Source organism: Bactrocera oleae, chromosome 5, assembly GCF_042242935.1.
Source record: "Bactrocera oleae isolate idBacOlea1 chromosome 5, idBacOlea1, whole genome shotgun sequence".
Taxonomy (NCBI): domain Eukaryota; kingdom Metazoa; phylum Arthropoda; class Insecta; order Diptera; family Tephritidae; genus Bactrocera; species Bactrocera oleae.
This window is the reverse complement of record NC_091539.1, coordinates 7578336-7593788: the sequence shown is the minus strand read 5'-3', so window position 1 is coordinate 7593788 and position 15453 is coordinate 7578336. Positions and strand designations below refer to the sequence as shown.

Below are 15453 nucleotides of genomic sequence, written 5' to 3'. Positions count from 1 at the left end.
ATACACGCAGTACATGCACTCTTGTTTCAAAAACTATGAAATATGCATAGAATTCAACCAACCCCCGATTGGCCACAAATCACTTAATACCAAGTTATGCAAAGTTTCCGCAATCGTCACTCGCACAAATCGGCACTGGCAGCTGCGCATACAGTTCAAACCACAATAGAACTTGTTACCAAACTATTTACACCAGCAAAGGAGCGCGCATGGAGGCGCACCGAGTTTAGCAAGAATCGTATGTGTATTCCTTTTTCACGCGCTTATACACTTATTTACGTCAAAAACACTCGAAAAGTACTCGTATCGCCATTTTCTAAGCTAAGTAAGCGCTCAACGGGCACGTGCAGTTCGATTTTAGTCAGCAGTGCACGGATGAACAGCGAGGGAATTGGGGGCATACATGGAAGCAATCTCAACAATTTCCAAATAAATGCTTATATAACTGTAAATACACATATGTACATAGGATATGTGTTACATGTGTGCGACCACAGCAAAACGAGCGAGATGACGGGGAGGCGTGCATTTCGGCTGGTTTGCGCTGCCACACTTAAATAAATAAATGCCAAAGCCGCATAAAACTTTTCACCAAAAACGTACACGACCGGCACACGTTGACACGAGGTGGTGGCAAAAGTTTACAACAATTTTTGGATTCTGTTTTGCAGTTTTCGCTTACTTTTGTTTTCGGGTTTTTCTATACTTCTGAGCACACTCGCGTAGAGTCTGCCGCAAGCTACAAATTCATCATTCACTGGCGACGTATAAGTAAGTGCTGCTGCGTTTTATTACTTGGGAAATAAAAACATATGGAGAGGTTACTTAAGTGAATTAGTTTTCTAAATATTTCAACAGGTCTTCCAAGTACTCAATATCCCAGTGTGGTGGTCAAAATGTCTTGAGAATATATGTATGTCGGAGGAGCGAAAGTATGTTTGGAGCACTTTGCTTAAGAACGTAAAAAAAAGTGAAAATCATTAGTGATAAAAATTTACTCAAAATTTGGTACTAAAATTTTTTTAACTTTTAAAAATTCTTGAAAAAATAAATACATAGGAAAATCTATTTTATAACGGTTAAATTTTATTTTAAAATTAAAAAATTTGGCACTGTAAATGTACTAAAAATCACTTAAAAAATCTAAAGTTGTAAAAAACTCTTGCATTAAAAGAATATGTGAAGTGGTAATTTCTTTTCCTTTTAATGTTAATAGTTAACACATATTAATATTAGTACTACAAAAATATTTAGTACTAAAAAATTATTTTGGTACTAAAACTGAAAACTGTGGTACTTAATGTTTAAGTTTTAGTACTGAGATATTTGTTAAGACAACAAACATATTTAAATTGTAGTAAAGTAGTACTAAAATTTATCGAAAGTAGTACTAAAATTTATCAACATCATTTTGGTACTATTTAAAGATTTTGTTAAAGTGAACTATATTGGGATATAATAGTACTAAGATACCGAAAGAAATTTAGTACTGAAAATAGTACTAAAATTTAGTATAAATTTTTTCTATTATTCGAAAAATTACTGTAAATAAAAGAATTTTAGGCTGTAATTACCAAAAAAAATTAGTACTAAAATTTAGTACATATTTTTACTTTAAGAATTGGACAAATTATTGTAATAGAAATATTTTAGACTAATGGTACTAAATTATCGAAAAAGTTTAGCACCGAAAATGGTACTCAAATTTAGCACATATATTTTCCTTAATCAGTGAACAAATTATTGTAAGTAAAATATTATTAGGCTATCATAGTATTTTTTCTTTTATAATTAAACAAGTTATTGTAAAAAAAAGAATTTTAGGCTATAATATCACTAAATTATTTTTAGAAAAGAATTAGTATTAAACATTTTTTCTTTAATACTTAAAAAATTACTGCAAATAAAAGAATTTAGGCTGTAATTATACTAAATTATCGAAAAAATTAGTACTAAACATAGTACTAAAATTAGTACACAATTTTGCAAAATAATTAAATAGCTTACTGTATTATTAGACATGATTATATAACTCGAAACATTTTCATACAACTTCGAATGCACTCGGCAACACACTTCTTAGGAAATGTAAGAAAAAAATTTAACTTTTGTATATTACAAAGCAATACAACTCAACCAGAATCTGCACAACCACATTTTTGCTTAGATTAAATTCTCACCTTTCTACCCTTACAGAACCACATACTCTGCGACCTGCACTTCGCAGACGTTGCCCTAATGGAGTGCTCCGATTTTATGCAACAGCTGAGAAGCTTCAAGCCACAATCACTCGGTTGCGCCGTTGCGAGACGAAAAAGTTCAACAACGTTAATTTTCCCATTGCCGCCGCAGGCATGTTCAGGTATGTACGCTCATGAGCATATTTATATAAATATATGTACATACATATGTATATAGTAGTAGGAGTATGAGTTTCAAAGCGAAAGTTACGCGTTAACTTTGCTTGAATTTTTTAAATTAAAATCTTAGACGTGGATATTTAACCCAACCCTTTGTAAGGGAAAGAATTCGCAGCGCCATGTTACTGGTAAAAGAAAAAGTCGCGGGAAAAAAAATTATGAAAGAAATGTTTGAAAAATACGCCAGACATCTGGTGGTGAGTGCTAAAATTAAATATAAAAAAATGTTGACTCAAAGTGGAGAGTGAGGAGGGAGAAGCGACCATAGCACAAAGCGAATATTGCTTTGTGTTCGCGGCTTAGAATTCCCGTTATGCGCGGAACTTAATGTAATACAGTTGGAAACGTTTTTTATTACAAAGCTGCGTTCTCTATTCAACGGTTAAGAAATTAAACAAGAGTCACTAAAGAGCATAAATTTTCAAATATAGAGATGACGAAAGCTGCACTTTTGGCTTAATAACGTAAAAAGCAATTGAAAATAAAATTTAAATAATTAAGCAATAACATTTAATATGAAAACATGTAAACAAGTTTACGAATGCTTCAATTTTTAGTAAAAAAAAATGCATAATACTATATGTAGATACCGCCATTTCGTAAAATTCAAATGTTTAGTACAAAGACTTTAGTACTTAAAGTAGTTCCATAAGTAAACTTATTCTTTTTATACAAAAGGCTGTCGAAAAACTTATATTTTAGTACTAAAAATTATATAATAAACCTTAAATTCAAAAACTCTTTACTAAAAAATGTTGTACTAAAATAATTTGGTACTAAAAATTAAGTACTAAATATGTACTAAAAAATCTAAATACAAAAGAAAAATACATAATATTTAATGCCTTAAAAAAATTTTAATGAAGTTTTAAGTGTACTAAAAATTTCATTTTGAAATAATAACACTAAATATTTTAGTAATATATTATTTAATAATTCTTTTTTTCTTTATAAAACTTTTGACTTTTAGGTCTCAAATTACAACAAATATACTTTACATTAAAATTTTTGCTTCTCAATTGGCTTCACTCACACTAAAATACCTCTGCTCTTCAAAAAAATATGTTTTATTTTTTTCACGGCGGAAATTCTTGTTGACCATTCGTACCAATTTGTATTTTTCTTGTTTTTCTGCTTCGTCTGGCCACTTTATCACGCTCATTGACCGGCATTAACTCGCTCTGATTCTCACCCTTTTTTAGACTTTTATGCGTCATGTGCCTTCTCTCGTGTTTTCTTTACCCTTCTTATGAACTCAAGCGGTCAGTCGCGCTTAACGCTTTAAAGAACGCCAATGGGTAATAGCAAAATAAGGAATTGGTGGAATAAACTTTCAAATGAATGTAAATAAATTAAAATGCGTAAAGACTAAATTTTAAAACTTGATTTCAAAAAATTCAACATAACTTAAAACTTTATTTATAAAATTTACAACGACATTAAAAAAATATTAAAAATTATTTATAAAATATTATTATAACAAAGTGCACGTAAAAACAAAAATTACAAAAAATATGTTAAAAATGTATAAAAGAAAGAATAAAGTTTTAAAAATTAGTGAAAAAAGAATTCAGACACATTATATAATTTATAAAACTAAAAATATAACAAAAACTAAAAATAATATTAAAAGGAGCATAAAAAATATATGACCAAACAATATTATAGAATGTTTCAAAAATAAAACAAAATTTCTAAACTAAAATTAAAATGTAAGGATAAATTGAAGTAAATAAAAAATAATAATACATTTAAATAAAAAAAAAATTACAGCAAATAATTTAAAAAATTAAGGATAATAATCCAAATTAAAATTGAAGTATAAATTTCAAAAAACTCATAGAAAAAATTATACTAAATTCAAAACCATTATTTATAAAATTAAAAGTAAATAAACAAATATATAAACATATAAACATAAAAATTATATTAAAAAATAAAAATTGTATAAATTAAGAACAAACAATTATTGTTATAAAATATTAAACATTTTCAAACTGATCCAAGATTTCAAAAATACGAATAGGAGCTTTTAAAAAGCACCAAATTATCATAGAAATGTTAAAATTATTTCAAACTTTACTTCAAATAAATTAAAAACTAAATAAACTAAAATAAAAATAATAATAATATTTCGAAAAATAAGAAAAAAATAATTTTTTCTTAAAATAAAAAAAATAATAATATTTCGAAAAAGTACGAAAAAAATTATTTTTTCATAACTTCGCAATTCAAGCTTACCAACAGCTGCTACAATTTTAATTTTGCGTATAAAACCCGATAATATTTCTACAAATACCAACCTTACCATATTCATAATCTCACGTACACCGTGACGTATGCGCAACATTTTGACGCATATGGCATTGAAATAACCCTAGCAAAGCATGCTTTGCAACAGAAATAGCACATAATACCATTCACAATATGAATTTACCACATTTACGTGCTAACTGCAAGCAACGCAACGCCAACCCGCCATGACGTATAAGTAATATTTTATGCTAAATTGACGTCTATTGCCTTAACTCAACTGCAACTTGCGGAGTAGCGCACCAAACGGTCAGCATATGAAGGCAAAAGGAATAACTAGTGATGACATTAATTATGAAAGCAGCTTAACAGCGCTGCTGCAGCGCATTGTCTACCTGCAGGCCCGCTTGCCAACCTACTCGCTTGCGTCAAAGCGAAAACAAAGCAAGGCAAAAATATACAACACGTTAACGAATTAAAAATAAAAGCGCACAACATGCACACACACACACACATATGCATTTGGTACATTATAGAAGGTAAACACAATTAAGACGTGCAAAACACTTAACTTAAATATCGGTTGCTTGTGTGGGTGTGTTGGCGTATGGCGCACATGTGTGCGAAAATAAATAGCAGACACTGTTGTAATATGCATTTTTTATATAACTGTTGTATCATTCAGCAAAATAAGAAAAACAGAAAAAACAAACACGTTAACTACGCGACATTTGCAACATAATGAGCCCTAATGCATTTAACTACAACAATAACATATATACACACACCCACACAGACGTAAAAAAGTAAAAACCGTTATACTGCCGGCAGCCAACTGCATTTTTATTAATGCATGCTTTGTATGTGTACTTGTAGGAATGTGCGCTTATAATATTGCTGCTGCTAATGTGCCGTTAGTTGGCAGCGTAATTGTGCGCAAGCGAGCATGAAAAATGGTAAGAGAGTTGAAAAATGAAAGCACAGTTCACTGCAGGCGGCATGTGTAAAGCAGCACTAATTGTATTGCTTGTTTGCACACAAACGTGCGCTCATTACAAAATTGTACATATGTATGTAAGCAGTTGGGCACAAGAGCTGGTTATGTAAAAATTTGCTGCACCCAGGTTAGTACTAAGAACTATAAGAAAGCTTTTGAAATAAAACAAAACGTTACTCGATGAAAATCAGCTTTCAAGATATTTTAGTAATTTTTTTAGTACTCAAATTTTAGTACTTAAAATTGCTAACATGAATGAAATGAAGATTTATGCATGAACATAGTAATATATATAGAATGAATGAACAATGACATGAACTTAAATAAAGATTTAAAAAATTTAGTACTAATTTTAGTACTTACATTTTAGTACAAAAAGTGCCAATATGCATTAAATTAAAAATATTCTTACCTATACCGGGGCCAAAACTGAAATAAACAGCTCATAAAAATTTTAGTACTGTTTTGGTACTCAACTATTAGTACCAAAAATTGCTAACATAAATCAAATGATGAGCTTCAACAGAAACTAACATCTAAAAAATGTTAGTACTAATTTAGTACTTACATTTTAGTACTAAAAAGTGCTAATATGCCCTAAATGAAAAATGTATTTACTTGTGTAAAACTAATACTAAAATAAACATCTCAAAAATATTTAAGTACTGTTTTAGTACTCACATTTTAATGAAAACTATATTTACATATGCAGAGATAAGGCTGAAATAAACATATCCAAGAAATTTAAGTACTATTTTAGTACTCCACTTTTAGTACTAAAAAATTCTAATGTGAAATAAAGTGACTGAAATATCTCAGAAAATTTTTAGTACTAAATATGTTTTGTACTGAAAATTGCCCATATGAATAAATTGAAGAATATATCAGAATTTTCAGAATTTCATCTAAAAACAAGCATCGCCAAAACTCTTAGTACTATTTTTAGTACTCATAAAAATTATGATTTAAAAAACTTATGTTTTACAACTGTATTTCATTAAAAAAAAGTTCAATTGATTACTCCTTCGCACACAATTTTGCACTTATGAGATGTTGTTCTAAAACTAAACTTTAGTACTAAAGGCATTGTTAACCAGTTTTCTAAAATTTAAAAAATATATATATATAGGTAATGTGTAAAAGACGAAAATTCTTTGTACTTTTAATTTTTTTAACAATTTTAACAAACCAAACATTGTAAATTTAGTACAAAAAACTAAAAATTTGGTACAAAATTCTTTTTCGTAAATTTATATATTATATTATTAAATATACGCTTATAGCATATTATATGCCTGTGTGCATAAGAGCTCTTCTCTTTGTTTGCCTAGCCTCATTTTTCTCACACGTTCGGTGCTGCATGTCTGTAAAAGTGTGTGCTCGGAATGGCTAGCCATATATTATAACTTTGTTTATAGGTCGGCGCTGCCGCCAAGTGAAACAGGCAAACACTTTTTATTGTAATTGTGTTGGCAACACTGCAGTCAATTGCATCTTCAGCAAAGCAACAATGGTGGACTGACTGGCAGTGGCAAATAAAAAATTAGTACTTCATCTAGATAAATATGTGAACACTGCAATGCAGAAGGTAAATATGGTAGTTAGAAGGGAGGGGAGTAAGAGAGGCATGTTGGCATTTGATAAAAAAAGATAGCACTAAAAAGGTTGTGACGAACAGCAAAGATCTGAATTGCATAATGGTTTCACGAATAAAATTTATTTTTTTTTAATTTTGGAAAAATGTATTAAAGTACTAAAATTTTTAGTACTCAAAATGCCAAAAAATATTGCACAAGAATTAATTGTGGGTAAAAAGTTTTTTTTTTACCCAAAAATAGTACTAAAAATTTATGAATCACAAATTAGTACTTAAAGCGCTTTTGTGCCAAGATCAGTATAAAAATCTTGTAGCGAAATCGTTTATACTAAATTCTTCTGTAGCAAGGAACTGTGCTCAAATCCTTTGCACTAAAAATTAGTACTGAAATATTCTCTAATAAAATATAGTACCAAAATCTTTTGTAAAATTGTTGTTCTGTACTTAAAGACAGTACCAAATGTTTGTGTACAAAAAGTTCTTAAATTGTACTAAAAATTGGTACCAAAATATTTCAACTAAAATGTGTACTTAAATCTTGCAGACTAAAAACTATTACTGGAAACTTGAACTTGAACTTAAAAAGTAATTTAAAAAACTTCTTTTATAATTATTAGTACTAAAGTATTGTGTAAAATGTATGCTAAAATATTTTGTGCTGAAAATCAGTACAAAAAATGTTTGTACTAAAAATAAGTACTTAAGTATTTTTTACTAAAAATGTATATTACAATCTTGTGTACTACTACTAATACTACAATATTTTAAACTTAAAACTACAATAATACTGACAATTTTAGTACTTAAAATTGATTTGAATACATTTTGTACAAATAATTAGTACTAAAATATTTTAGTCTAAAAACTAATACTGACGACTTTAGTACTAAGAAGTAATTTGAAAATCTATGGTGTTGCACTAAAATTTAGTACTAAAATCCTTTTTACTAAAAATTCGTACTAAAACATTTTGTTCTAAGAATTGGTAATAATTTTTTTTAGAGGAAGTTATTACATAACTAAACCCTAAACAGGCAATTCAAAAACTCTTTACACGGTAGTTCTAAAAGCTTTTTTTTCTAAGAAGTAATTTGGAAATATTTTGTACAAAAATTAGTACTAACCAATTTTAAATTAAAAATTAATACTCAAGACTTTACTAAAACTAATTTGAAAAAGTATTGTTCTAAAAATAAATACCAAAATCTTTGGTACTAAAAATTAGTACTTAAAATTTTTGTTCTAAAAATTTGTACTAAAATCTTTCGTATTAAAAACTAGTTTTAAAATTTTTTGTTCTAAAAATTAGTACTAAAACTTTTTGTTCTAAAAATTAGTTCTAAAATCATCACATTATTTTCTAAAATCTTCATACAAAATCCATAGTTAAGATACTGAAAATCTAAATTTCAATACAATACAGTTATTTTATAGAACACTAGCAGCCACGATTGCTCTAAAGCACCTTAAAGTTTAATGAATATAAATTTCCCGTTACATGCACACTACTTTGTTACTTGTGTATGTGTCATATGCAGCATGTGCATTTGCACAGCTGCGCGCAAATAAATCGTAATTTCTGGTTTACTGTCCAACTCCACCCACGGCCCAGCGCACCAAACCACTCCTTGCAACACCATAAAAATAAAAACCAAAAAATATGCATATGAGGACACTTGCAATATGTTGTTGCAATAATAAATAAATAAATATCCAACATGAAATGTTGGCGTAGTGGGGCGGGGCGACGCACATGGAAATGGTAGCAAACTCAAAACAAAAGGTAAGCACATGTCCAGCAGGCAACTAAGACGGCAATATACTATATACAGCGGTGCGGCAACTCCAATGGGGCTGACAAATTAATTTGTAAGCTCACGACAGGTCCATGCCGAGTTCGTGCGCTCGTAGTTGAGCGCGGTTTTGCCCGCGTAGACACTGCAAGCAATATTTTACGTTACTTGATTCCGCAGCTCTGTTGTTTTGTGCTGTGTGTTCACACTGATGTTTCTACGAGTTCTGTGTGTGTGTGTGTGTTTTGTGAGCGTTTCTTTATTAAAGCGCCCGTATGGCCAGACGAGTGATATTGTTAGTTTATGGGATGTACGTGATGTGAGCCATAAGCACACATACAAGCACATGCTTTGTTTTTAGTTGTGTATGTGTCACACAGACACTGAAGTCCTCTGCAAGCTTGGCCCATGCAACAAAGCTAACATTGTCTCAGAACCTTTTCACTGCGATTTCAATTGGCGTTTTCTTTTTAGTTGTTATTTTGCCACACACAAGTATTTCCGTATTTATTTTATATGATTGCTGCTTGCAGCTGACGTATTGGTATTTATGTACTAGGTATGCGCAACAAAACATGAACAAAGATGGTGGGAGGAGTGTGGAGAGGATTGCGGGCAAAGCAAAATCTAACTTAATACAGAAGCCAAAAAACAACTCACAAACTTAAAAAATTTTTTTTTTAAGTGAAAAGTTAATAAAGAAGCACTTTGAATATATGAACAGAAGAATATTTAAAAACATTTTAAAATTAACAAACAAATTTTTAATTTTTAATTTTTCCCAATTAAAATAATTTTTTTTAATTTTTAATAAAAACATTTTAAAACAAATATTTTATATATTTTATAATAATCATACAAATATTTTTTTCTAAATTGCTTTTTCCTTTTTTTTCTTGAATTAGAACTTCTTTTTACTTAAACAAAAATCATAAAAATTTAGTTTACTAAAAACTATTTATTTACAAACAAAAACATTGGTTTTGTAATTTAAAAATTTTTAAACTTAGACAAATAAAAATGTTGGTAAATTTTAAAAAAACATCGGTATGCATTTTATAAAATTTTTGTTTTTCAAAAATTCAAAATATATATTTTTGAATCGAAAAATTAAAAAATAAGTATTTTTGATATGAGAGAAGTATAAATATTTTAAACATCTAAAAATTAACAAAAAAATATTCAAAGGTTATTTTTCAGTTAAAATAAATTTTTTTCTTAATATTTCACTAAAAGCATTTTAAAATTTTAGAATTAAGAAACAAATATTTTATATATTTAATAATATTTAACAATATTTAGTGAATTAAAATTTTTTTGTGGAAATTGATTATTATTCGTAAAATTTAAACTAAATATAAATTTTTTAATTTAAAACATTTGCAATTATAAGAAAAAACATAAGTCAATTTACAAAACAAAAATCGGTATGCATTTTATGAAATTTTTGTTTTACAAAAAATTTAAAAATATAAGGGCATTTTGGAAATGGACAGTTAAAAAAAACTATTTTTGACAAAGAAAAAAACTACTATTTGGAAACATGTAAACATTAACAAAAAATATTAAAAGACTTTTTTTTTGAAAAGATTTAAATTTTTTTTTAATTTTTCAATAAAAAAATTTTATTTGTAAGCAAATATCTTAAATAATAATTTATAGAATAACATTTTTTGTTAATTTTTTTTGTTTGAAAACTTTTTTAAATTGAAAAAAAAATTATTTACAACAGGTAAGGAATTCTATATTCTGTGGCAGCATGTTGCGAGAGTATAAAAACAGTCACTAAAAAAGTTTAACAACAAAGCCCAATGAAGTTTTTAGTACTAATTTTTCTTGTACTAAAAATATATTTTCTAATAAAGTTTTTAACACTGCATTGGTTTTGTACGAAGAATACTTTTGCTTACTAAATAGTTGCAAACTACGTTATGCCAAAATGCCTTAAAATGTACTAAATTGTGTACTAAAAATTGAAGCATTTAAAAATTATGCATAAAAATTGTAGTAGACCAAACTTTTCTATACCGAAAAATATTTTGAAGCTTTTATGAAAAAATAAATCAAACAATTTTAAATTTAGTACAAAAATAAGTGTACTAAAAAGTTTTTATTTTATTTATTACTTGAGGCAGGAGATATACTAATGAAAGTCGCTAAACAAATTCAACAGCAAAGTCCAATAGAGCTAATTTTTTTGTACTAAAAATATATTTTCTTATAAAGCTTTTAGCACTGCAGTTGTTTAATACTAAGAATACCTTTTTTTTACTGAACTCGTGTTAAATGCTTGAAAATGAAATTCCTGTCAACTAAGTAATGCCAAAAAGTGGCCCTTTGCTGCCCCGCAGAGCAGAAATGTCTTCCAATGTATTAGTATAAATCAAAATTGCACGAAAATGAGTGCTGAAGACGAACGCAATTGCTTGTAGCGCTCAATTTATTTGCTAATCGTGAAAACTTCATAAATTTTTGAATCAAAAACACTATAGTTTTGAAAATTAAAGCTTGTTAGACATTTCATTTCATTCATTTTTTTCCGTTTCCATTTTCATTTCGGGAGAATTTCTAATACAAGAAATTGCTATCAGGAAACAAAATTGCTCAATTATGAGTTGGAAAAAGCCATCGTTATAGTCGCTACACACTTTATACACTTATCCCACCACCGCGTAGCACGAATTATATAGGTTCGTCTGTGCGTTAAAGGTCACTGAAATGTCGCCACACAATCAGGTCTTTTACCATGCACCCGCCAGCTAACTAATACCAATAATAGACAGTAATGGCCGCGTGTATCAATAATCACAGCTCATTTTTCAATTACGCTGCCAGTTATGAGCGCGGCAATGGTGGCAGTCATTACGAAAAGTGTGCAGCGCCTAGTTGTAGACAACAACAATTGAATAGTTGTGTGCTTTTTTCTGCTGTATTGAGTTGCTTGCTTACTTTCTGCCATACAGACAGACGCTAGAGGCGCGCTCATACAGCTTGGCGCCCACTGACTACAGACTTTTGATTGTTGGTAGCGCGCTTTTAGGTTGTGCCAGTTTTTATGCCACCGTCGTCAACCCACATGGCCACAATTTTAATTCAATCAAGACATTCCAGTGAACGCGCATACCAGACTTGGCATACGGCGCTGGCAAAGCAATGAAAACTATGCCGTTAGCAAACGGGGTGCGTGCAGGAAGTCTGTGTTCAGGTGGAGGGGGATTTTGTGTGCGTGTGTGTGTATTCAAAGGAAAAAATTTGACGTCATGTTACCAATGTGCCCATCACTGATGGAGTATGCCGGTATGCATGCAATAAACTCATTGACTGACAGCCTATATGACTTGCTGTTAAATTGCGGATCTGCTATATGTATATGTTTGTTTGTGTGTGCGTTTTTTTCATGCAAATGTCGACAACGTTCAGGTATTTTATGAAATTTCTCAGCTTTCACTACCAACTTATTTCGCACATGCAGTAACAACAATAAATAGCAGCTGCCTGTTGCTTTCATTGGAAAAGATATCTGCCCTTAGGCGCTTAATGAGTTTTGCGACCATCCTGGCACATATGTGTGTGCGCGCTGGTATTTTACTATACGCATTGAAATATGTAGCGCAAAGTAGAACCAGCAACAATGTCAAAGCTATATCAACTTATCGGAATCTGTGTATACGGCTTGGCAGCCTGTAAGTATGCAATATGCATACCAAAGCAGCCATCATAACACGTACGTGCTGATACGCACTTTGCCTACGGCCTTAAGTTGTGTTGAGCGGCAAAAAGTAGACATAAAAATAGCAAAGCTCAGTTAAAGTGCTTCAACTCTAGTGGCATTTTAGGCGCCAATGTTGCTTATGATGGGGTTTATATACACACACACACAAACAAAGCTAGTGAAGTGCGTAAGGGCGAGCTGCGTCTCAATGAGCAGTCTGCAGGCGTATTATTTTGAATCAATGAAATGCGCTTGTGTGCGTGAGTCCAAAAGTGCCTTCTTTTATATAAAAAAAAACGTATATTTTATGTGTAAAGAACAAAATTTTGTTTAGGATTTCAAAATTTTTAGGCTTTAAGCTTTCATTTTAATTTTTTCTAGCCTTAAATTTTCAAAAATTTTATAAAAACCGTAAAAACCGAAATCTGTCTTTTCGCAAGAAGGAGGAAAACTTCGCAATAAAATGTCCCCTCCTTAAGGGGTATAACTATTGTACTCACAAGCACTGTCAAATATCTCGAAGTTATTCTAAATAAAAAACTAAACTGGAGAGAGCACATTGAGACCAGGGCTTCCAAGCCCCTTCCAATCTGGAACGCCTGTAAAAGAGCCATTGCCTCAAAGTGGGGTTTACGACCCCACAAGTCATATCGTTTTCATTTCTAAGTAGAGAAGACTAGACCAATGGTTCTGTGCTGGGCAGTTTCAACGATGAAATCTAGATATTCACTGACGGATCAAAGGATGAACGCGGAACAGAAGAGGATTTCTTTTATACACAGAAAGCATTTTTCAACTAAATGACTATAATTCACTGCCATATGGGCTTCTAATCTAATCAGCAAGTCCAGCATTAAACATTCTAGTGAATAGCCAAGCTGCAATTAAGGCCGATACTAATACTCATTGCATTAGTCTATGCAAGCAGGCAATAACTAGACTCTTAGTAGGCAACACGGTAAATAGCATATCATCTGGGTACCAGCTAATATAGGAATAGAAGAAAATGAAAAAGACGACGAGCTGGCCCGCTCGAGAACAGCTGGAGACATAATTCCTCTAAGCTTCCCCAGGGCATTCAACTCCATATAGCATAGTTTGAAGCGATGAGTCCTTCAGATACACCTCAGGTCTTGGAATACAAGCAACATAGGGCATACCACCAAGTTACTTTTGGGTAAAGTTTTAGTTGATGGTGGACTGACCAAAAATATAGGCGAAAGGGAGCTTAGTAACATGGTATTTTTCTTAAGCTATACGAATTTTTTCTAGAAATCTTACAACAAAAACTAATAAAAACTTAAAAAAAAATTGTATAAGTTGTAAGTAATATTTAATTGGAAAGAAAATCTACATGGACTTTGTTTTCAGTAAACATTTTAAATTTATTGAAAATATATGTCTCAAAATATTTGAAAAAAAAACATCTGAAAATAATTTTTTTTCCTAAATAGATAATAAATTTGAAGAACATTATTTTATTTAGATTTATTTATTTAATTATTGTATTAAAAAATTAATTTTTTGGAGCAACGGAAACTTTTTAATTGTTTTAATTAATATTATTTTTTACAAAAATTTATTTTTCTGTAATTTTTTCAGATTATTTTATTTTTTAAATAAAAAATCTATAAATAATTAAATATATAAGTTAGTATTCTTCTAAATAAATTTTCCTAAACATTTTATTTTTTAATTAAATATTTAAATCACAAAATAATTAAATAAATAAATTGGTATTCTTCAAAATTAAGAACTATTTAAGAAATATTTTTTTAAATACTTTACTTTTTTTAAATATTTCGATGCTTATTATTTCAAAAGTTTTTAATATATTAAAATTTTTTAAAATTTCAAAAAAATAATTATTAAAAATTCAATTTAAAATTTTTTAAGATTAACACTTTTCAAAAAGTATTTTTTTAACTAAATAATTAAATCAATAAATAATAAAATAAATAAATTAGTCTTCTTCAAATTGTTAACTTTTTTCAGATATTTTGGTTTTTTTTGATATATTTCCAAATTAAAAACAAAAGTTGTTCAAAAATATAAAACTTATAAAAAAAAATTTTTTTCTAAATATTAATTCTAAATTGTTTTTAATTAATTTTTTTAAATATATTATTTTTTGTAAATTCTTCCAATTCCTTTTTTTCTTACATACAGACAGTATTTTGTAGAGTATTAAAGATTTTAATTTATAAAAATTCAATTTAAAGTTTTTTAAAATTAAATCTTTCCAAAAAAAATTTTTTTTGAATAAAGAATTAAAGCAATAAATAAATTAGTCTTCTTAAAATTGTTAACTTTTTGCCAGATATTTTGCCTTATATATATGAAAATTTTCAAAAATTAAAAAAGTAGTTCAAAAATAAAATATAATAAAAATATAAATTTGAAATTCTTTTTAATTAATTTTTTCAAAAAAATATTTTTATTGTAAATTCTTCCAATTTATTTATTTTTTTTTTACATACAGACAGTATTTTGTAGAGTATTAATGATTTTTAAATAATTAGTAATAAATTTGAAAAAAAGTTCTTTTGTAAATCCAACAGAAGTGTTCTTCTAAAGAAATAACTGCTTAAGAAAAAAATATTTAGTTTTTGTTTCAAATACTTGGAAATTTACATTTTCAAAAATGTAATATGTTCTAAAATTTTAAAATTTACAGAAAA

General features: G+C 28.9%; 1 protein-coding gene across 1 annotated transcript in view; it reads left to right on the top strand.

Moving 5' to 3' along the window:
• Positions 1-15453, top strand: part of rsh (radish) — a 285298-nt gene that overhangs the window by 208281 nt on the left and 61564 nt on the right. The window contains 1 exon segment of the mRNA XM_070109883.1: positions 2197-2362. Within this exon segment, the coding sequence (XP_069965984.1) occupies positions 2197-2362 (166 nt within the window).